The 22,260-nt window shown below is 44.0% G+C and overlaps 1 protein-coding gene across 1 annotated transcript in view; it reads left to right on the plus strand.

The window, feature by feature from the left end:
- The window catches only part of KIAA1143 (KIAA1143 ortholog), a 63,347-nt gene extending 48,430 nt beyond the window's left edge, over positions 1-14,917 (plus strand). Inside the window, exon 4 of the mRNA XM_075083464.1 lies at positions 13,876-14,917. Coding sequence (XP_074939565.1) covers positions 13,876-13,899 — 24 coding nt within the window. The 3' untranslated portion in view covers positions 13,900-14,917. The remainder of the gene's footprint in view (positions 1-13,875) is intronic.
- Positions 14,918-22,260: the final 7,343 nt, after the last annotated feature.

The raw sequence follows: 22,260 nt of genomic DNA on the forward strand, positions 1-22,260 counted from the left end.
TAAGACCCCAAATTAGCAAACCAATTATTCATATGTGTTATTTTAAGTATGTGCTTTAATCCAAGCCCACTCCTCTAAGCGCACCTCATGCTGAGCAGGTAGGGGAGTGCTTTGCTCAAGTTGACCTGGGTGGATTTTCCAAGCACTGTTAGAAATTACACAGCTGGAGCTATTTTAAAATTTCCAAGACTGTCCTGTCTTTGTAAGGAATCCAGACTCTGATAAAGTGCTGGTTAATGAAGCCAGTTGAAGGAGGATAATTCCAATTTTGGAGCAGCTTCTGAGTTCTGCCATTTGTTTTAATTCTTCCCATCCAACATGGTGACAGCAGTGGATGAGGAGGTGCCCAGCTTGGGCACAGGAGGACAGACAGGTTATTGGGTTATTGACTCATGTCCAGAGCTGTGGATGACCCTGAGTCTTCCTTCCCAGGTGCATAGCAGAAGGTAAGCAGTGCTGCTCCACACCTGATTTAGACAACATAGAATTTGGCCTCTCTTGTTGTCCACTGAATAGTTGAGCTTGCCCACTTTTTTAGTTTACTCCTACTCAATGAACTTGGTCACACACCAGGAGTTATTCTAGTCTGTGACAGCACCCCAGTATTTTCTCTCTCATGAAACTTTTCTTATGGAAAGAATTACCATTTGCCTTAAAGCATTTGGATTTCAGCAAAGCAGAGAAGTCACCAAAAATGTCCCTTCGGCAATTTCTGCTCTTAGCATCTGCCCCTTTTCCCACTGATGTCAGTAAGGCAAGTGAGGGCTTGGGTACCGCTTTGTCCTTCAGTCCATGTGGCACAGAAAGCTCTTAGTGATGAGGTCCCACTCCTGCACAAGCCCCATGTGTGCCATGGCTGAACTGAGACATCTGGTCTTTCACTGCAAATAAAAAAGGTCAGGACAGAAGGACCAGGGCTCTGATTAACTGCATGCTAAAGGAGATCCACATTCTGCCAGCTGAGTGATTATATGCTGGGACATGTTTTTTAATGGAGACAGAAAACAGACATTTTGACAGGACCAAGGTTTGCTCAGGGCTATCTATGTGCTAACTATTCCACTAAAGCTTCTTGGCCAAATTTGTCCCTTGTTTGAGAAGACAAAACTCTGCTGAGGCATGATGGGTTTGATACTAAGGTGCAGCTGAACAAAAATATTCCATGCTGTCTCCTGTCAGGGCAGCGTGAAGAGCCCTATGAGAACTTAGTTATGAAATCCTACTGCTGCCCTGTCCTTGTTTGGCTGGCAAGCATGCAGATTTAAAGAACAGCGTTTTGATCCCTCAATCAATCTTTAATTCCATCTCTCTTCTAAGGTTGTCTTGTTGAACACACTCCTTGTGAATAAACTGTTATTGGGGATTTACGTGTTCTGAGCATCAGAAAATCTCAAAGAATGTCTAACTTTCATAGGCATAGAGTATTAATGAAATATAAATAAATAAATAAACAGAGGAAGAGAGGAAAAAATACTGAAAGAAGTTATCTATAATAGCATTGCAGCTCCTGTAATACAAGAAGAGAAAAACTTTCAAAGTTCTTGAATGTGTACCTTACCAGAAGGTATCATGTCAGCACAAGGTGACATTTTCTTCCCTTTGGTGATGGCACTAGTGCAGCTTTGGAAGGCACTGGTGCTCTAGATACTGCAGCATTATCATTATATAGTTATGGGTGAAATTTCTTTCCCCTTTTTGAAAGGTACTTTTGTTTGAAATGTCCACACTGGCGTTGAATCGCCTCTCTGGAAGACTTCAGGTCAAGACTAAGACTGTTTAAAGGGGCACTGTAGTCAGATGCAGGTGAACTTGGCTGAACTGCAGGAGGGTAAATATCTCACCTGTGTTAGCCCTTGGCTCATATTAGATGTAAAGTCAGATTAGGTGGTTTGATAATCAAACCTAAACCAGCTACTATTGTATCAATAGGAGATAGCGGGCCTGTAAATTGATGTCAAGATGTCAACAATTATGTCTTCCTCAGACCTCAAGAAATAGTGGAAAGAGGTTTTAGTTCAGCAAACTAGACTTCATGTACTCTATGCACGTGAGGCAGTCCCATTGATTCTTGTCTTTTGGCCCAGACATCTTTAGCTGCCTTGCTGGACTATAAGCTTAATGTTATAATGAAGTGGGGGTTTTCATGCTGTTTCAAGGAAGGAAAAATGGACAAGTCCCTTGTGATGTAGGGGAAGGGAAAGGGAATGGTTTGGGAATATGATTGGGCTCTTCCCCATGCAAGGGCTACTGTGTAATGGTGCTAGTGATGGCTCTCACCAGCTCCTTGTGGCAGTCATGGTACTCTACAAGTAGTCCCACCTGTTTCATTTAACTGACTTAGCTGAAGGAGCCTGCAATAATGGTACTGGAGAATAACACCCTTTGTTTATCCATTAATTTCACTGAACATTGCCGGCTTCGTCTTGCCCAGCATGGCTTTGGTACCCTGTAGAGCTCTACAGGAAGCTCATATTTCAAATGATAGCTTATATGAGCTCATATCAAGTTAATCTGAGCTATCCCCTGAGAGGTTCAAAAGGCCACTGGGCAGTGGCTAATGGTTATCTGCCAGCTGTGGTAGTTAAAGCTAACTGAAGTCACTCTGTCTCTTGCAACAAAACTGACTCTACCAACTAATCCCTTCCATTGCTAAGTAGCCAAACACTGAAAATTAACTTAAGCATTGTCTGTCTCTGCATGACCCAAAGTAAAGGTATAGAAGACAAAGCTGTCCTCTACAATTGCATGTAGCAGCCTGTTTCCTCCTTGTTTGTGAAAGACCGTTTCTTTAGGAAAAGTAAAATATGACAACAGGGTGTGAAAACCAAAATGAAATCAAGTTGCTTGCAATGAACAGGGAAATAATTCTGAGGAACACAGCAATTTAGATATTAAAATCTTCTTTCTCCATGAGAGAAAAACCCATCCATTAAAACAGTCATAAAGCCCTTTAAGTCAGGCTCAGGTACCATTTCAGAAAATGATTGCCAGTTCAGGATCTGTTCAGTGTGGGGAAGTACAAATGTGCAATTTTTAATCATGATAAATAACTTCTCTTTTATCAAATCATCTCTGCTGAAAATAGTTTCACTCCGTGTGGTAATAATAATTTGCGCACTTATCATTCGGTACTTTCCCAAGACAAGCATTCCCATAGGATGTAATTTAACAACTTATCAACCAGAGGTTCATCCAGCCCTTTCCAGCCAAAAAGGGCATTTCATATTATTTAAGAGACTTCACCATATATTGCCATCAATCTAAGATTTCACCATCCCCTAGTCATTAAAATTTTCCACTTGGCACTTCACTTTATAACATGGGGACATGGCTGCTGAATGGCACCGGCAGACCCACTGAATTATCTGCTCTTTGCAGGTGATGAGATAATTAACAAAAAGATGCAAGTCACTAACAAACTATCAAAGGTAGATAATGTGATTAGCTGTACGTGTCACATACAGAGGTTGGAAAGGCATGGTGGAGAAAAAAAAAAGGTATCTGTGGCATGCATATCCCCCTTCTTGTGCATTTTCAGCTGGAGGTCTTTCTGGAGTTGTATCTATTGAGAACTCAGAGCAATGGGGTCTGGTGTCTGACTCAGTGCATTGCATGCCATCTCTGTTGAGTAAGCAACAGAGAGGCAGGGAAGGTTGGCAAGGACCCATGGTTCACTCCCCTGCATACCTGCGTGGCAGGTCCAGGCCTGGAAGAGCCCTGACTTCAAGGTCAGAGTGTCTTCATGACCACTGCAAAGGTGCATGCTATGTTATCAAAACCAGACACACAGGAGTTGTGTTCAGGAGGAGCAGACAGTCATTCTGGTACTAGCGCGTGAGACCATTAATGCACAGGCTTTCCTTCATCTTGTGCATCTCCCCAAATCCCTCTGGGGCCTCCCTGCAGCAGACCAGGAAGTGGCTCAGTGGCTCCTTTGCTGTTTTTTCTTGTTGTCCCCCGCCAGAGGCACCTGCAGACCTTGTCTGCTACTTGGCAAGGAGAGGGAAAAGACTATGTGGAACGGCAGACTCTTAGCAGCTGAAGAAATCTGTCCTGCTGAGTAACATGGGATGGTGTCTCATGGCAAAGGCAGGTGGCTGTTGGTGGAGGAGGATGGCAGATGAAGTCTTGGGGATGACAGAAGGACTGAGGTCTGGTGGATCTTTTGGTGGATGTTAAGATCTGCGTCTGCTGTACAGAAGCTGCAGACGCAGTTCAGAAAAAGCCTGCAGGGGATTTATCCTCATGGGAGAGAAGTGGGTAAAGAGGGGTAGCACTGCAGCTGCTGCAAAGGGATGCCTGGGCAATGAAACTAGCTCTTACCTTTACTCTGTGGTTGAAGACGTGAAACAGGATGACTGTGGAAATCCTTTTAAAAGCAGAAGTTTTTAATAGGATTTTTTTTTCTTCAAGGTATTCTTCATTATTCGCAGCCTCTGCAAATCAGGTCTCTGGGGGTGCAGTGCTACTGGCTAGACACACCACTGCACAGCTTGGTACGGCTGGCAGGCAGCTAGTGTGTAGCTGGGAATTCCCTTTGTAGAGAGTGCTGTTTGGTCCCTCCCTTGCGCTTATGTTGGCAGCCTGGTTGTGTGCTCACTATCCTGCTCTCACGCCTTCTCCCTGGCTGAGGGATGGGGAATTAGATGGTGCTGTGGAGAGGGATTGCAAAAGCAGCGCTAAGCACGGGAGAGTGCTCCTCTGTATTTAGGGTACAGTACTTTGAGGAAGTTGACCTCAGGTTTGGGATCCTCTCTCTGCTGAAAATACCTGCTTGTGGGAGTGTAATTTCTTTTTGAATGGCAGGCTTAAGCAAAAAGAGGTTAGGGGCACTACTGAATGGGACTTACCCACCTGAAGAAGGACTTCCCCATACTGGATTTCTGCAGCAGTGACCCTAGGCTTGCATTACTGTCAGCATACACATAACTAACATAGTCTTGAGTCTTCCCCTTGTCCTAAACCAGGTGATGGCACCCTAAAACTGTGTTGTTCTTCCCCTCTTTCTGTAAATAGAGATGGGGTTGACAAGCTTAGTGGCAGGCTGCTTTGTTGCAATGTAAATAGTGAGATGAGTCCTACTTGCTCCCATTGAGATAGATTTTATGAGACTGGGGACCATCTCTGGCCTTTGCAGCAGCTTCCTTATGACACCCCTACCAGCTCTTACCGGCCCTGTTGTTGTTGCATTAAAAAAAAGCACCAGCGCAGTGCTCCTGACAGACACAATCGGGCCTGGTGCTCTCCATCTGGCTATTGGAGTTGTATCTGATTCCCCAAAAACCTTCTAGAGTCTCACTGCAGCATCCTCAGGTTCCTAACTGTGCCTCCTTCCCCTCCAAGGAGTCATGCTGATCATGGCTGCTTCCTTTTTCTTCCTCACTGCTTGATCCCCGCTTGGATGGCGAAGCTGGAGAAGTAGTGACAACATTCATAATTATCAGTGAGGCTTTTCTTCTCTGCTGGCTGCCTTGAAGCTCACAGGAATCTGAGGTGTCTGTCTGTTTGGCAAACCTGGCTGAATTGGACCAGCCAGCCCAAAAGATGCCTGAGGAATTGGTCAGCAAGTCTCATTTCCTTGTGAAACCATAATTTATTTAAAGCTTTTCTTCATTTAAATAGAATAAGTCTTTCCCCTACTTTGGCTACTTCTTGCTTTTAAAAGGTCCTTTGGACTGGAAGAAAAAGCATATAATGCCTTCCATAAATGGTTCAACATCCATTTTAAAGCCCTAAAAATTTTGAAGAGATCATCTACTCCACCTGCTGCTACCACTCGGGGATTTGAACATAAGACCTGCAGCACAGGAACCAGAAGTCGGAGAGCTGGACCAGCCTTTTACAAGGCTGGACTGAAATAAAAGGAGAGAGGAGGGATAGGAGAAAAATAGGGGAATTAAAATAGGATGGAGAAAAAAATATGCACATTAAAAATGAATTCTAGATGTATTTTTCCCCAGTCATTTGTAATGTTGAGGTGACTTTCGAGCAGACTGTTGTGAATGGTATTTCAGCCAGACCTGTTATAGCAAAAGCTCACAGTGCAGCACAATTTAATTAAAAAAAAAAGTTGCAGGATTCCCAAGGGCTTATTAAGCCTCCCACCACCACTGTGGTGCAGGAAGGCATGCAGAACTGGGGGCTGACTGCCTGGTGTCATGCAGCACCCGCATCCCTGGAGTCCCCAGTGCCTGTTTTAGTCATTGCATCATTTTTTTCCTCTGTGCACCTCACCTCCCTTAAGGCTTCACTCCCTCAAACATAGGCCGTGCCTGGTGTTTTTACAATTGGGTACAAACTGTAGCAATCAAGGAAGGAGTGAATAAGAGAGCTGGCCACGCTCCAGCTGTTTGCCACTGGCACTGCGCTAACATGCTGATTCAGGGACCGTCTGACCTTTCCCTGCTGTTGCCCTCTGTGGTGACATTTAATGCTGGGCGCTGGAAGATGCGTGGGACAAAGCACAATCTCACAGATTTCAGTGAGTGCTTTTTTTTTTTTTTTTTTTTTGTGCTACCTAACAAAGTGACCCTGCTTGAGAAAGGAGGAAAATCCCCACTACCAGCTGTAATGCATATATCCCTGCGTTTACACTTGTGTAAACATGAGGAGAATGAGACCAGGCTTGGTGTGACAGGGCTGGGAGAAGAGTTATGGCTGGGAGAAGACTTTAAAAAGATGTTGTTGAGAATAGTGCTCTGCCTCTGCCTTTGCAGTCAGGATCATTATCTCTCATTGCCATAATTTTGGGGTAGGCTGCTTGTGTCTTTGTAGCTGTTCATCTTCCAGATGGCTTACAGGTGCTGTACGGGATCGGCATTAAAGTCTGCTTGCATAAGGTATTAGGGAGGGAGGATTTACTTGAAAAAAAAATCACACAACGTCTCAAAATGCAGGACAACTCTCCTACACCACATTATTAAAGTGCAAAGATCGATCAGTGGATTTTCTGAGTGAGAATCCAGATCTTCAACCGCTTTTTCCTTGAGAAGGGGGCTAGGCTTTGAGGAGATGTCCCTTCTTGCCTGGGTAGGTAACCGCAGGGCAGGGTCTTCACCAACACCAGGCACTTTGGATCATGTGGGGAGCTGCTCATGTCAAGAGTTTCTGTTTTCAAGATGATGATGGGTATTTGTGAAGTCTGATCTCAGTTGTATCTCTTCTGAAAATACATCTGGGTTGTTCTTCAGCAAGGTATGGAGACCTGGGGACATCACTGGAGAGCATGGGGGAAGGCCTCTCTGCTGAACACAGCTTCCCCTCACTGGGCTGCATTCTTGGAAACTCTCCCTGTGCTTTTTCCTCCACCCATACTAGTGAGGATATGGTTGCACAAGCTCTCAGTCCTGGGCTATATTTTGAATTGGTGGAGGGGATTCTTGCTGTCTACACTGCAGTGTTTCTGTTCAGTGCTAAAGACTTTACTAGGGTGTGTGTATTTTTTTCCAAAAGTACTGCAGGAAACCTGACGAGTGTATTTTCTTGTAGCTGTCATCCTCCTGGGAGCTGCACTGGGATGCACGTACCTGCTTGGCTCCTGAGCGAGCATGACGCAGGATGCTCCTTTCCACTTGCTCTGCATTTAGTGTCCACTGGACACCTTTGTACATTCATTTGACACAAGACCCCCCTGTGCCACCGGCAGCACTCATTTGCACAGCCTGGGGTCGCTCAGCAGAGCCATTCAGCGCTTCCCCCTCCTGCATGAGACTCGGGGCTGTACTAGCACACCACCTTTTGTGGGTGGCAGCTGTGTAAGGAAAGACTACAATGATAGGGCACATAAAGATATCTCTGTTCAGTTAAACCTAGCAGTTGCTGGCAGTCAGTGGATTAGGGAACTTCACAAGCCAGAGGCTGCAGCCAGATCCTCATGTTTAATAGCTGCCAGTGGGCCCAGTCTCCATGAATTTGTCTAATCCCTTTTTTAACCCATTTGTAATTCCAGCCTTTGCAACATCCTGCGGTGATGGTTGGGTCTTTATTTGTTTTAAACCTGATGCCTGGACATATCGTTGGATGGCCGTTTCCCTTCCTGCCAAAGCCACTTGGCTTCACCTCATTTCTTCAAAGAGGGCTCTGATGCAGGACCATAAATCATTATGGCCAGAAAATATCCTTTTGAATCCCACAGTATCATTTCAAAGCTCTGGACTGTGTGTGGTCTTTTAAATACAAAATGTATGCTTAAAAAAACTGAAGGGTATTTTTTTCCCCCCCAAGTGGTCTGGAAAGGAGCAGATTGTCCTTGGACTGTTTGCAGAAGCCGGATTTCAGCAGCTGTTGTTCGTTTGGCTTCTCCCCACCTCCAGGACTGCTGATATCCTGGAAGGCAGGAGGGGGGACAGAGTTTGGAAGGGTTGGGGTAAGTGGAGTGGGTTTTGAAATTGCTAGTACTGACGTTTCCACATCCAAAAGATCCCTCTTCTCCCATATCTTAAATTTATTGTGCTCATTTGTTATTTCCTTTGACCGGAGGCCAACAAACAGCAAGCAATACATATATGTTTTGCAGCACAAAACTAAAGAGTGGTTTCTGGTACAGGGCAGATGCAGCCTTAGAGCATTATTAAAGTATCTAGATTCACCCAGCATGACAGGAGGGGAAGAATCAGTGCTGCAAGCAGCTATTCAGAAACAATCGATTTCCAAAGCTTAAAAAAAAAGGCAAAAAAAAAAAAAAAAAAAAGGCAAAACTTCCACCTTTTAAAAAAGGAATCTGAGCAAGTTTACATTTGGTGAGCATTTTTGGAGATCTGAAGTAAAGCACTACAGGGAGCTCAGGATGGAGCAAACCATGGTTCACTGGCCAGAGGTTTCAGTTAAAAAGTGAAATTCACTGAACTCTGTGCTCCTGAGTGTGTTGAAGGTTTAAGAGCCTGATACTATGCTACTTGGAGGTAGGGGGACTTTTGACTTGGTCAAGCAGGAGTGAGCCCTTAATAAAGGGCTTAGGTCCCCAGAAAAGCAGATGTGCTGTCCTGTAGGGTATGGGCAAAACACCTCTGTCTAATCAAGCAGATCCTGTTGTCCTGGAAAGAAGTCAGAGCTCATTTCTGCAGAGAATACCTTTTTCCTTGCTTCAGGAGAGCAGTTTCCCAGGAGCTGCAGCCGTGCAGCTTTGCAGCAGGCATGAAAGTCTCATGCTTTCACAGTGTCACGGAGGAGCTCTGTATCTACTGCAACCATCCAAGTACAAAGAATCCGAATTTTATTTCTACCTCATTTGATGCACACCCTTTTAAACCAATGAAGGAGGCCATGGAATTTGCCCTTCATGGATAGAGTATAGCATAGTGAGCAGCTCAGGGAAGCCAGGCAGGGAACATTGTAGCTGTCTGCCTTTTCCAAAAAGGAGCAATTTCTTTTGCTCTGATGTGTCACACTGGATCTTGATGGTAGCGGGCTATTAATAGCAGCAGGTCACTCTAGGAGAATGCATGAGGAGGTTGAAGCTTATGGTTTTGCACTTTTGAGGGACGCAGCAGTTAGTTAGCCTGAAGCTGGCTTCATCCGGGTCTCACTTTCCAATCTCACAAGTTTTGTCCTCATAAATATGTGTGCTTGGAACAGTCTGTACCAGTGGTTTTGGTCACTTTGGGACTTCAATTCTGAGTTGTGCAAAACTGCAGATTTGTACCATGCAAAACTGCCTTTAGTGATTTATAAACCAAGAAAGAAAAAAGAAAGAAATGTCGCCACCCCGACTTCTAGCCTGGTGCGTGAGTTTGTCCTGAAGACAGCCAATGTGCACTTGCCTCTAAATCGGAGAATCTAATTTCATTTAGTTGTTGAGCTATTTCTTATGCCAAGGATAATACACCAAAGGGCTTCCCACATGGCACTGATTTTGTATAGAGGTGTCATGAATGAGGACTGAGTTACAGAACCAGATCTTTATTGTGTTTATCCCTTCTCTGGTAATATCTAGATTAACATTTGAGGTGACAGGCCATATAATCCATAAAAGGCAAATTATACAACATCATAGTCTCACCAAAATGGACTCCTCTGTGTAATGGTAGAGTAGCATAGACAGGCATTAAAAGTGAATATGCCTCTCTGATAGTTAAAAAACAAAGCCCCCCTCACTCCCTTTTTAATAGCAGTGGCTCTGAAAATGACATTAGTTTTACTGCTGTTCTTAAGGCTAAAAGGAGAGGCATATGTGATTCTTTGGTCTTTCAATTAAAATGTACTTTATTGCAAAATGTTTGTTCTTTTGTTGTATTGCCAGCTGGGTGGCTTCAGAAGCTTGAATAATACATGTGCAGCATTGTACAGTAATTGTTCCCCATCCTCAAAAATTCACAGATTATGAATTCATAGATTGTTTGTGCAGCTGACGGTGGCTTTGAGCTTCTCCATAGTTAGGAAAGGACTGAACCCAGTGCAGACTTCACGTATACAACTTCAGTGAATCCAAATTTAATATTTATCCTTGGCCTGAGTTGGCAAAAAAATACACCAACCCCAAGCCTACCACAAAGGGTACATCAGGCTGGCAGGGTGTGAAGCCCAGATTCATCCTGGCTACTCTGAGGTAAAGACAAATCTAATTGAGGTGTCTGATTCAGGAGCATCACCTAAGCATATAACCTATGTCAGTGCAAGTGAAACCACTCCAGAAGGCAAGGAGAATGGGGTGAATCACCCTGCCGGACCTCTTTATCTGTCTTGGGGGAAGACAAACAGAGCTCTTAGGGTGACCAGTCAGTAATGCAAAGTTCAGGTTAATGCATTGAGTGGATATGTATCCAGGCCTGTGTGCCCAAAAGTGTTCAGGTCCTGCCAGGGAGGACTGTAGAGCTAGTGAAGTGTCAGAGTAGCTGCTGTCGTATTGCTAGGACTGCTTAGACCTGGGAGGAAGAGTGGCCTCACAGCTAGAGGTGGGAAGGAACGAGAGAAAACAGCAAGGTAAAGACAGAGAGAGGAGCAATGGGGAATAATGAAGGTGAGGAAAGGAAGGAGAAAACACAAGAAAAGGTACAACAGAGAAGCTGAAACACTGCAGTAAGAGCACTTTATAATGGTGTACATATCTGCAAACCTGCCCTGAGCAGTGTGTTTGTTCCTCTCTCGGCAGAATGCGTTGGCGCTTCAGTTCCTCACTGCTGAGCAGCTCTAATGAACGCTCCTCTGTAGTCTTCTAAACACCTCCTATGGCTTATGCAGGGTGCACTAACATATTTGTAAAGGTTTGCTTAGCAATGAAAAGATCTGCCCTAACTTCAAAATACATCAGTGGCATGTAGCCTCAGGACCCCCTGTATCTTAAACGAATCCCTGGTGGCAAGCCAGATTTAACTGTACACAAAAGCAATGTTTTCTTTTTTTTAGGGCACAGCCTTTACATGCAGCTCCAGGAGTTGCAGCCATCTACAGCACATTGCCCTGATGTGAGCTGGAAAGGAACAAAAGCGTTTTCTTCACAGGTGCATTTGTCCCTGCACATCGTGGGCGTAGGCATCAGCTTCAGTGCTGAAAAGCATTTATATTTGATTACTCTTCTTTTAAAAGAATGTCACTCTCAGAGAGAATTTCAGTGCCTCGGGGCACAAGGAAAGGATTGTTTTGGTTGTTTTGAATTGAGTGTTGGCTCTTTGCGTGTCTAGGTACTCTGCTTCAGTTTCCCATTTGTGGACTCTGCCCTCATGCTGGTGTCTTTCAGCAGATCTCACTGGTAGTGGCTTAATAGTGGAGTGCAGTAGTGCCATCTTGCAGAGGGTTTGCAACTTGATGGAGTATTTCTCTTTCTAAAACAATGAAGTTGTGCTTGCAGTGAGGTCCTGAGGACCTGGCAGGTATTCATGGTACGAAAATTGGACATAGAACTCTCAATTCTAAATCAGTTTCTGGCCCTATGAACCCAAGTGCTCCACAAAGGATTCCTTTAGGATGAACATTGTACCCGAAGGAGTAAATTTTGCATGGAGAGATGGATCCCTGCTGCCTCTCAGTACCAGGGATGAGTGAGGCACGAGAGGGAATGGCACCGGAGGACCCGCAGCCCATCTGCTTTTGGCTGCTTGACAGGCCTCAAGGGTTACTGCATCTGGACTGTGGTTTGGAGCAACCCTGGGTCACATCTTGAGCAAGGGGCTACGGGAATCTCCTCTTCAGTTCCCTCACTTCTCTGGTGCTCAGATCTGAATCCCAGAGGTTTGAGGCTTTGAAGAAACCATTGCTCATGTCCAACCACATAAATCCACAAGGTTACCAAACTTATGAAAGCTGCTGATGAGTATCTGTGATGGGAGGTGGTTGCTTCAGAGTGAGGATTTGCTTATGGAGAATTGCTGATGAAAGCTTAATCTGAATTAACTAAATGTGTGAATTAAAAGTGGATTAGCAAAGCCACATAAACGGATGGATTCCTTAGATTCTTCTCTTCAGAATTAAAATGATCCTAATTCGTTTCAGCATAATTATGAGAGAACGTCATACAGGCCTTTAATGAGATATAACTTACTACCGTAAAAGTTAGTCTGGGTTAATTTTTTTGTGCCTCCCAGCAGGAGTGTAATTGGAATACAATCCCCAAATTTTTTTAGTAGGAAACTTGTATTGTCTTTTCTGGGGATTTTAGTAACTGATTCTGATAATGTAGTAATCTGTTTTTATTATGATTATACTATTTTTAATCTTAGAATATAAAAGCTCTGAATAAGCAATTAATTAATCCTCAACCATGTCCCTGTGAGGTTGGTAAAGGCCTTGTAACAATCACTTTGTTCATTGCTGTGCTATGCCTGCTTTTAGTGTGGAATACAGCAAGGCAAAGCAGCGCCACAAGATATGGGGGGGAAGATGAATATAAAATCTTATTGAATGCATGGGAGGAATTATGCAAGAAAAAAAATATTACTACCCAGCTTAGAATTTGGTCAAGCCACCGTGATGTGCTCGCAAGAAAATGTCAGGGGAGCTTTAGTGATCAGGGTGTCTGCTTTATGTCTAACCAAATCGACCGCACATATCATGGTACCACACACAGTGCACTGTGGAGGGGAACGGCTTAATAGCAGGGTGTAAATATCAAGGATTAAAAATAACTTATCTGATTTCCTTTTATTTGGAAATAGGATTTATCTATTCAAATTACATTAAAAAAAAAAAAAGAGAAAAGTGAAGAGAAAACCAGGACCTCTGAGATAATGACTGCTCTCTGAAGGCTGACTCTCCATCTTCATAGCCTGCTCCATCGGTGTTGCAGTGCAAAGTGGTGCTTCTCACAGTCCTTTCTCTGTACGGGCAGCTTCTTTCCTTTCCTCAGTGGACAGTTTATTTTCTACTCAATGCTAAGTCTCATGTTTCTCTTACTTCTTTAAATGAGAGCAAGGTCTGCGCTTTTGTTCTGCTCCTTTTCCAGCGCCTTTTTGCTGATCTTCTCTGCATGTATCTGAAAGGTCAGGAAAACAAATCAATATGGAAAAGGACCTCCTGCCCCTTTTAACCTAACCTGTAGGAGGGAGGGAAGGGAAATCGCCGATTGCATGAAAGGGAATTTTAAATATGCTTGAAAAAAGCACAGTGGGAGTGAGGGTTTGGAGGGACAGGTGTCAACAAGACCAGTCTCTGCAGTTCACAGGGTGCCTTTATGAACTCACGGTCTTCTGCTTCATGACAGCATATATGGGCAGATCTATAGAGCTGTAGGGCATCCCGTGAAAAAGGCACTGTAACAGGGACTGGCCTTGTCATTTCAGCATCACTGACCATGAAGGCCTCTGCAAGGGAGACCTTGGTGCACTGGGAGCTGGACTGAGACTCACCACATGATCTGAGGACTAGCAAGTGTTGACTGCTGTCTTGTACTAGCTAGGTTTGCTTCAGTACTTTCTGGTTACCACTATCTTATTTCCACTCCTCCAGGTGACCGGCTCCTTCTGCAGGTAACCATAGTGCATGATGCAAAGCATCAGGAAGCAGGAGAGAGTCTCCATATCTGCACAGCAACTGGACTCCTGCTGCGCCATCACTGGAGCAGCGAGGCCTATGACTGAGTCTTTGCCTAAACTCAAGCCTGAATCCTACAGCCAAGTGTACTAATCACGGCCTCACATCTCACATCAAGCATTCAGCTGAGAGTGCCCCATTAAAAGACCACTCCTGGGAGCTTCCTCAGTGGTCGATGGAAAGAAGATAGCTCTCCCTTTCCTTTCCCATGATTATGACATCTAGAGTGCTCATATAGGGTCTTCATCCGAGTATCTTATGTTTCATACTGAAAATTCAGGTCTTAATCTCTTAAACTATTTTAGTTTTTAAACCTCTGCCTTTGAATTTTGCTTTGATTGATCTATCAGGTGCAAGACTCTTAAACATCCCGCTAATGCACCTTCCTTTCTCCACAGCCCCACCCCAGGTACCTTTTTAAGAACCACTTTTAACTTACTACTTATATGGCAAATACCACAGTGTGGAAAAGTGGCTAATTCCTCTGCCCTCCTTCCAGCACCAAGATGAGCAAATAGAGAAGCGCAGAAAGCAAAGTGAGCCACGACTTTAAAACCCAGGAGTTTCAAGCAGTGGCCGTCAATCATGGGTAAACAGCAACACTTTGCATAGGTATCAGCAGATGGCTTCTGCACCCCCACTAGCTGTCTGCTTAATTTCTTGTCTCCTCTTTGCATTACATTTTTCTTACTGAATCAGCAGCAGAGGTCAAACCTGCTCTTCTTACATATATCTATGCATATAGCCCTTTTACAGGGGAAAACAACAGTGACTCGATTTCTCAGAGAGCTCAGCATTCATGCTCCTGAGCATGCTGAGGTGCTCCTCCTGCATGCTGGATAAGCATCAGTCACCAAAGCAAAGAGACAGAAGCAGGGGACAGAAACCATAGGTGAAATGTTTTCGCTTCCTAAGGTGGTCTGTTGTACTACTGAAACTGCTTCATTAAAAGCTTTTTAAGAATAAAGTTTGTACCTTGTTTGCAGTAAAAGCCTTTTGCAAAAAGCAGCTGTTAGAAAAACAATGTTCTTTTGCAGATGTTAAACACAGAAGCCCACGTGATGGATGCTTCTCAGTCTTCACTTTTCTTCTCCTTTGTGCCCTGCACCAAGCCATTACACTTTGGGCCCATTATTGCACTTCAGCTGACTTTGCAATGCCGACGGCAGAGCCAGGCTGAAGACAGATGATGCTGGTGTGGTGCACCCTTCATTTTGAAATGTCTCCTGGAAAGGTCTATTTGGATAAGCTGCTGACATCTGCAGTAAGGTTGCCGTGCCTCTTGGTACGCTGTTTTCATACAAAGAATAGACTGTAGGACTCTGAAAAAAGCCCCAAGTTAGGAAACCATTCAGGGTTTTGAGGTTTTTGGATGAAATTTCTTACACTGAAATCCCCTGTGTTGTCAGAAAACTGAAGCTAAGATTTATATCCCCAGAAACGAAAACAGAAAATGGACCATTAGACTGGGCAGAGAGTAATTTACCTGCAGATGCCTTTACTCTAAATGAGAACATGGATGCTTTACTTGGGCGAAGCAATAGACTTTGAGGCAAGATGGGACCATGCATTTGGCTTCCTGTGCAGCTCCAGGCAGCTCTGGTCTTCCTTCAGGTTTTTGGAAGACTTCTAAATGCTGCTAATAAGGAGTTATTAACATCTCGTTACTGGATCATAGACACCTTAATGGGCCCTCCTTAAGGAGGGGACCAGATTTCAATCCCAGTGGTGTAAATTGGGAATAGTGGATTTTGGTGGATTTCAATGGAATTCCTCTAGAAAAATCCACATAAAATGGAAATGAAGCATTTTAAAAGCAATATATTTTTATGCTGGTTAGCTGCCCCTGCCGTTCAGCCTAAAAAATTAATTGGTGGTCCCATGTTGTTTTGAAATGGCAGGTCAGAAAGATATCTAATCAATCACTATTCACATTGCTATGAGAATTTCCCTTTTGCAGTCTAATGTACTTCAGAAAATGACACTGAACAGCTCAGTATCTCTCTGAGGTGACAGTATGGTCACCCACCTGTAACTTACTTAGGAGCATTTTGCAAACCTTTTGAGGTTTAGTTGCTCAAAACATCATGCAGTGATGTTTCACGTGAACTTCTGCTCACCTTTATCTCTCAGTGGAGACAGCAGGGCCGAAGCAGTAATCCCCCTGGGGCTCCTTGCCTAATGCATTGTCTCGGTGGTCAAAACGTGCTTCTTACCTTCTCCTCAACCATAAAAAAAAAGGAGTATGTGGCTTTCTTAAGACTTGAGCAACGAAAATCAGAGGAATGGTCTGTAATGGAGTAGACTGATGACAGAAAAACCAGGTAATTAACATGTGAAAGTTAATTGTTGCAGGAATTACATGTGGACTGAGCTGTTTTATGCAGAGACAAGTTTGGCTGTTTGCTGGGATATGGCAGGGTACACTAAGCACTGTGGGCTTACCCAGGGTGCTTCACACAACAGCTAGACATTTATTCTGCTGATCAGATAACTCAGCAGGCACTTGCCCCCATTGCCCCATGCTATTCAAGTTGTACCATGTGCTGAAGTGCTTGTGCTGTGACATAGCCCTGAGCATCCCACCACTAAGTTGTAATAGCAAGCATGTGGAAAAATCATCTTTATCTATCCTCTCCTGCTATTTTGACTCAGACTTTGCTGAAAATTTGGCACCAGATTCCAGAAGCTGATCAGACCCTTGCCTACAGCATTTTACTCACAATTTCCCTCTAGAAAAATGCTATCAAGAAAAACCCACAAGGCAAGACATAAAATTATGCTGAAATCATGTGCACGGTGAACCCACAGAATTGGTTATGGTTCTGATACCTCTGGTGTTTTGATTTAAGGCTTTAGCTTAAGTCACCACCAGAATATTATGTGTGTGTATGCATGTGTGAATAACACAACCCTATTTTTACTGCCACAAACTGACAGACACAATTAGACAGAGCAAGCTGTCACTGCCCGTAGGTTTGCATTCAGGAAACAGATGTGGCTGTATCTTGCAATGTCCTCAGGTCTCTAGAAGAGAGAAACTGCAAAGATCCAGTAGTCCTCTGAAAAGGCATAAATGAGTAGTAGACCTTTACTGCAAAATCTTTCTGCATTTTTTAATCTGCAGTGTAAGAATTGCACTTGCTTATATAATAACAGGTAATCCTGAAATTTTTATGGGTGTCCATTAAAGCTAATATGTGAACCTCAGCCATTTTCTTCTGTGAAGTCCTTGAAATGGTGAGACCTGTGTAGCGCCACAGTGCCTTTGTGTTAGATGGCTCCTTCATGGAACAGAATTGACAAAGCTCTGCGTAGCTTATTGGAGGGTATGGTAATGGCCTTTCATGGGTGACAGGTCTTTTAAATCCCTAAAAACACCAAAGGTTTTTGAAACATACCTGGCCATCAATGAGACACCTGTTCATACATAACTGTGTATTTGCTTACATGGGAGAGGTAAACTAAGACCTCTTTTGGAGCCTTCTTTTCCTGGCAGGCTGTCAGGGTACAGATATGGTAGGACTTAGATTCAAGTCATCCACAGTTTGGGGTTTAATTTTGCAAAACACAGTTTTTCTACTTGAACTGTCCAAAGAGCATCTTTCAACATTATCTCATGCCAAATTTCTTCTTATGCTGATAGGGGTGAGAGCAGCCAAGGTGCACAGAGGGGACCTCTATAACCATATGACTGCTGTCACGATGGGTGATCTAGTACCTCAGTCCTGCATCAAGCAGTGTGTGGGGGAAAAGGGAAGGGTGCAGGCTGGAGCAACCATAGTTCCATCAGCTCTGCTGCTAAATTTTCACTTGTGGCTAAGCTAGTGTCGTTGGAAAATGCTAAAATCCCAGAAGGTAGTGAAGGACAGTTGTTAGCTTCTCTAATATGTGAGCAATGTCGGGTACCACCTGCATTCTCACTCTAGTGGTAGTAGTAGTAGTAACAACAGCAATAACAATAACAACAACAACAACAACAACAACAACAATAATAATAATAATAATACACTGCATACCCAATTGTTGTCCTTCATTCTGGGTTAGAACTACAATAAGTGACATCTAGTTTTTGTGGGTTTCCTGTCCTGGGTTTCTGAGGGCTATTTGTAAATCTTACTGAGGCAGTAGCTTGAATCACTGAGAGGAGAAATTGTCTTTCCTCGTTCTGATGCAACCTCTTTGACTAATCCAAGACCACCCCTAAAATAGCTTTTGGTGTGTCTTCTGGATGGTGGAGTGTTGGTAAACGGTAGTGAGGAGTGGAGGAGCCTCTGCAGAAGTGCTTCACTCCCAAAGCTGTGAGTCGCTTCATGTGGTCATTGGAGTTTATCCCTCTAGAAGGGCCAGAGCCTGACTGTGGAGAGGCTGTGTCACTCCAGATTATACCACGGATGCCTCTGCTATCATTACTCCCTGTAATCGGTGTCACAGCATGGCCTTTTTGCTAATTTTTCCTCCTTATTTTATTACATAGGCCCATTTCTGTCTGCAAGCAAGGCAGGCAGTGAGCTTTCCAGTGATGACAGCAGGCGACAATATTTACTGCAGGGAGCAGAGCTGTCAGTTTGGGAACACATAGGAAGACTGCAGGAAAAAGGCCAGTCTCAGTATCTGCTTCAGAGGTACTCAGGCTGAGCTGAGCCTACCAAACTCTTAGAGGTCTGAGCGGGTCTCAGGGACTCTGAAGAAAGCAGCCATAAAGAAATCTGTGAGGGATTGGAAGAGTAAGTCACCTACAAGTGCTAAGGACTGGCTAACGCCAGAAATTGATGCCAAATGCATGGGAATCAAGTGCTAGTGTGATTAAATTTGGATTTACAAACTCCAGCCAGCATCAACAGGAGCAGCCATGGAAACAACCAGCAGGGTCCTGCTGCACAGGATATCTAAGGCAGGGAAGCCTAGCCGTCTTGCTAGCAAGAGATGATGGAGCCAGACCATGTCACTGCCAGAGGTGTTGACCCAGCACAGCCCAGTCCCCAGAGGTGAGCCCAGGAGTGCTCACTCACTAGCCATCTGTCAGAAGCTGTGAAGGATCAGGGGCTGGATACATGTGGAGGGATTTGAAGTATCTGGGATGCTGCTCTGGGCTTTCAAGCAGAGGAAACACACCCCTGCTAAAGCCGGTGTTGGGTCCGTAACCATTGGAAGAAAGCCCAGAAGTGTTGCTTGTTGATGATTTCTTTAGAGCTGGGAGAAAATCTTGAGCTAGGCTTAGAGATTTTATTTTCTAACTATAACTTTGATTTGCTCTGGCTTCATATGAACAACAATATTTGTGAAGTGTCACTGCTTATAGCCTGCTTTCTTGTGGGAAGATGACCTTACAGTCAGACAAATGGTGCCATACAAGCTTTAAGAGAAAAAAAAAATTAAAAATTAAACTGCTTTGGAGGCCTGGTTATTAATCACTTCACTTGATTTTGGTATCTACCTTCTTGAAACCTAAACACACACTACGGAATAATGATGGTGATGCTGGCTTTTAAAGCACCTACTAGCAATTTTATTTGACAATCCAAATTCCCTGATCTCAGTTAAGTTCAGACTTTGGCAGTTGCTTTTCATTCACACTGGCAAATGCAGGAGCAGAATGGGATGCTGATAATTACAATCCCTAGAAGGCATTCCTTGCCCTCCATGACTTAAGAGAAGTCTGTAAACACTGCATCCAGTACCCCATGTTATGCTGGCTCAGAAACAAAGTTGACAGTGCAGGGTGTGAAACCATTAATTTTCGGCTGAGGCACTGAGGACTAAATTTTACTCTAACATTGGAAAAATGACCCAACTCTTGATTTACATGGGTGAGGTTATGTTCTGTCTGAGACCTCCGTAGTTCAATAAATTGGTGATGATGTTGGAAGAATAAATTTTGAGGGGAATGGGATCACCTCACCTTAGTCCTGAAACATAGGCTGAGACTAAAGAAGTACAACAACCAATTCCTAATACTACAGAATAACCTAAGCAGGTGAGATATATCTTCCTTGCTTCTGTACTACATAGTAAAGAAACAAATAAAGGCAGCTCCCAAGAACACTACTTCTTGCATAAACTTTACCAATCCCTTGAAAAAAGTGGTATAATGAATTGATAAATACAAAGCAAAATGTTTTGGGAAAGAGGAAAGAACTGGAGTTAATGACACTGTTTTCCAGCTGCTGGGTGTACTCAGGCTGGTGTTCCTGGAACACTTGGCTTGTGGTATTTCAGCTATCAAGTAATATCATTGCATAGACATGGCATGACAGGCCTCTTATCACACACAAGCTATATATGTTGTCTGCATAAACACACTTATCACGTGTCTCACAGTAGATGCTGGTGCAGGGGTGCCAGTTTAACTCTCCTTAACAGTAAAGCAATATTAATCCCACAAAAGACCTTGCACGAACCTCACGAGTCAGTCAAAACTGGTTTTATGTGGAGTAGCTGCTACTTGTTTTGTTTGACTTGTTTGGGTTTTGTTTTTAATTTTAATTGTATTCCTGTTCCAACACGGCTTGCAGAAGTTGCCTAGAAACCATCTCGCGTCAGCTCACTCATCCAGGACACACAGCTCCCCATGTGCAGGCAGAGAGATAAGCTTAACTTCCTAATTTTTTAAAGAAATGCAATTAACCCCCCCCCTTCCCCCTCCCATGGTTGTGATATCTGAGAACTCAGGGTAAAAAAAACCCACATCACTGAGTCAGAAAAGCCTGGCACGCATATTGCGTGGGGGTGTGTGGATGGAGAAGGCACTCTTGGGGTGGTGGCAGAGTCAGAGACACATTTGTCCCCACTAGAAGGTCCAGCAGGCTTCTGGTGGTCCCTCCACTGCTTCTGGTGACACAAAGCAGCCTTAGACTTACTTCGACTGGGCTTTACGGTTTCACCTCCCTGCTTGTGAAAATACTTGTTATTACTCTGCCGTGCATCCTGTCTGAAATCTCCTTGTGGCTCTCCCTGTCTCCCGTAGTAATTGTGACTGGCTGCTCTTCTGCAGCCAGTACGAGGAATATGTGTTGGGCAGTCAGAAAATTGATAGGGTGTCTTGTGTTCTTCCAGGATAAAATCACCTTACGTATAATAAATTCAGAGAAGCTGGGAGCACTAAACACAGGTCTGATGGTGGGAATATCTGTGCGAGTAGAACTTGGAAAATAAAGGGTTTGTTTGGGCAGTGGCTGGACTAGAAAAATTTGGGTTTTTACTCAAAACCCAAAGATTTTATTAAGCTCTCCGGGAAAATACAAAACCAGAAAAACAATTTTGGGTTGACCTGTAACACTTTATTTGGAAAATATTTACTTTGGGGAGCCTAGCCTTTTCGCTTGTAACTTGGGTTGCTTTGTACATTAAAAATGCCATCTCAGAAATGTTGAAAGGAATGAAATACTTCTTAAGTTGAAAATGAATGTTTCAACACTGAAAAAAAAAAAATTTGTTCCCTTCGTAGGACTTGAAACAAATAAGTTTGGATTGAATTGCCAATGCTCCTCCTCTTCCCAAAGCTCTACTTTCTGGCAAGGTTTACTATGCTTTGGCCATTTTTATGTGATTGCAGGTATAAGTAAATGCTTTAAGGACAAATGTGAACACCTGCACGATAGGAGGACCTGGATTGCAACTTCGAAATGTAATTCAATACCATTTTAACCTGCCCTTACTCACTCCTTCCTCTCTTTCTTAACACCTCTCTCCTGCTGCTGTTGCCTTTTTCGATGGGGTGCTTTAAGCTGTTCCCCATGAAATGGACTTTCCATTGCATAAAGTGGCTTACATAAAGGAGGTTAAAAAAAACCACAAACAAACCACCAACAAAAGCTGCACTGCAGTGCACTGCTGGTGGGGTGACGGTGGGCAGGGGTGGAGGGCTGAGCTCCTCGGGGTCAAAGCTTATCATGCCTGGGGGAGGCAGGGGAGGGCCCCTCGCTCACTGCTCAGGCAGTGGAGGCAGGAGCCTCCAAGTTGACATCTGCACAGTCTGGTCCGATGCTGTTCAAAGTAACAACCTTCTGGCGTAAACGGCTATTGAACGACTGACTGACCTTCATGTTTTAAGCCAGCTTCTCTGCTTGCCAAGCAGGAGTCTGAATTTGTCAGCACTGGGATCATATGCAAAGCCTTCATTTAGAGATGCTGGCTGAGATGGTATGACTGAGGATTTCTGAAAGCCTTCAGAGCTCAGGTGTTTTGGAGTGTGTGTTGGGTTTGTGTGGCAAGGTTTTAGTAGCGGGGGGACTAAGAAGTAGCGGGGGGGACTTTAGAAGCGGGTGGCTTCTGTCAGAGATGCTAGAAGCTTCCCGTATG

Source organism: Phalacrocorax aristotelis, chromosome 2 (genome assembly GCF_949628215.1).
Source record: "Phalacrocorax aristotelis chromosome 2, bGulAri2.1, whole genome shotgun sequence".
Taxonomy (NCBI): domain Eukaryota; kingdom Metazoa; phylum Chordata; class Aves; order Suliformes; family Phalacrocoracidae; genus Phalacrocorax; species Phalacrocorax aristotelis.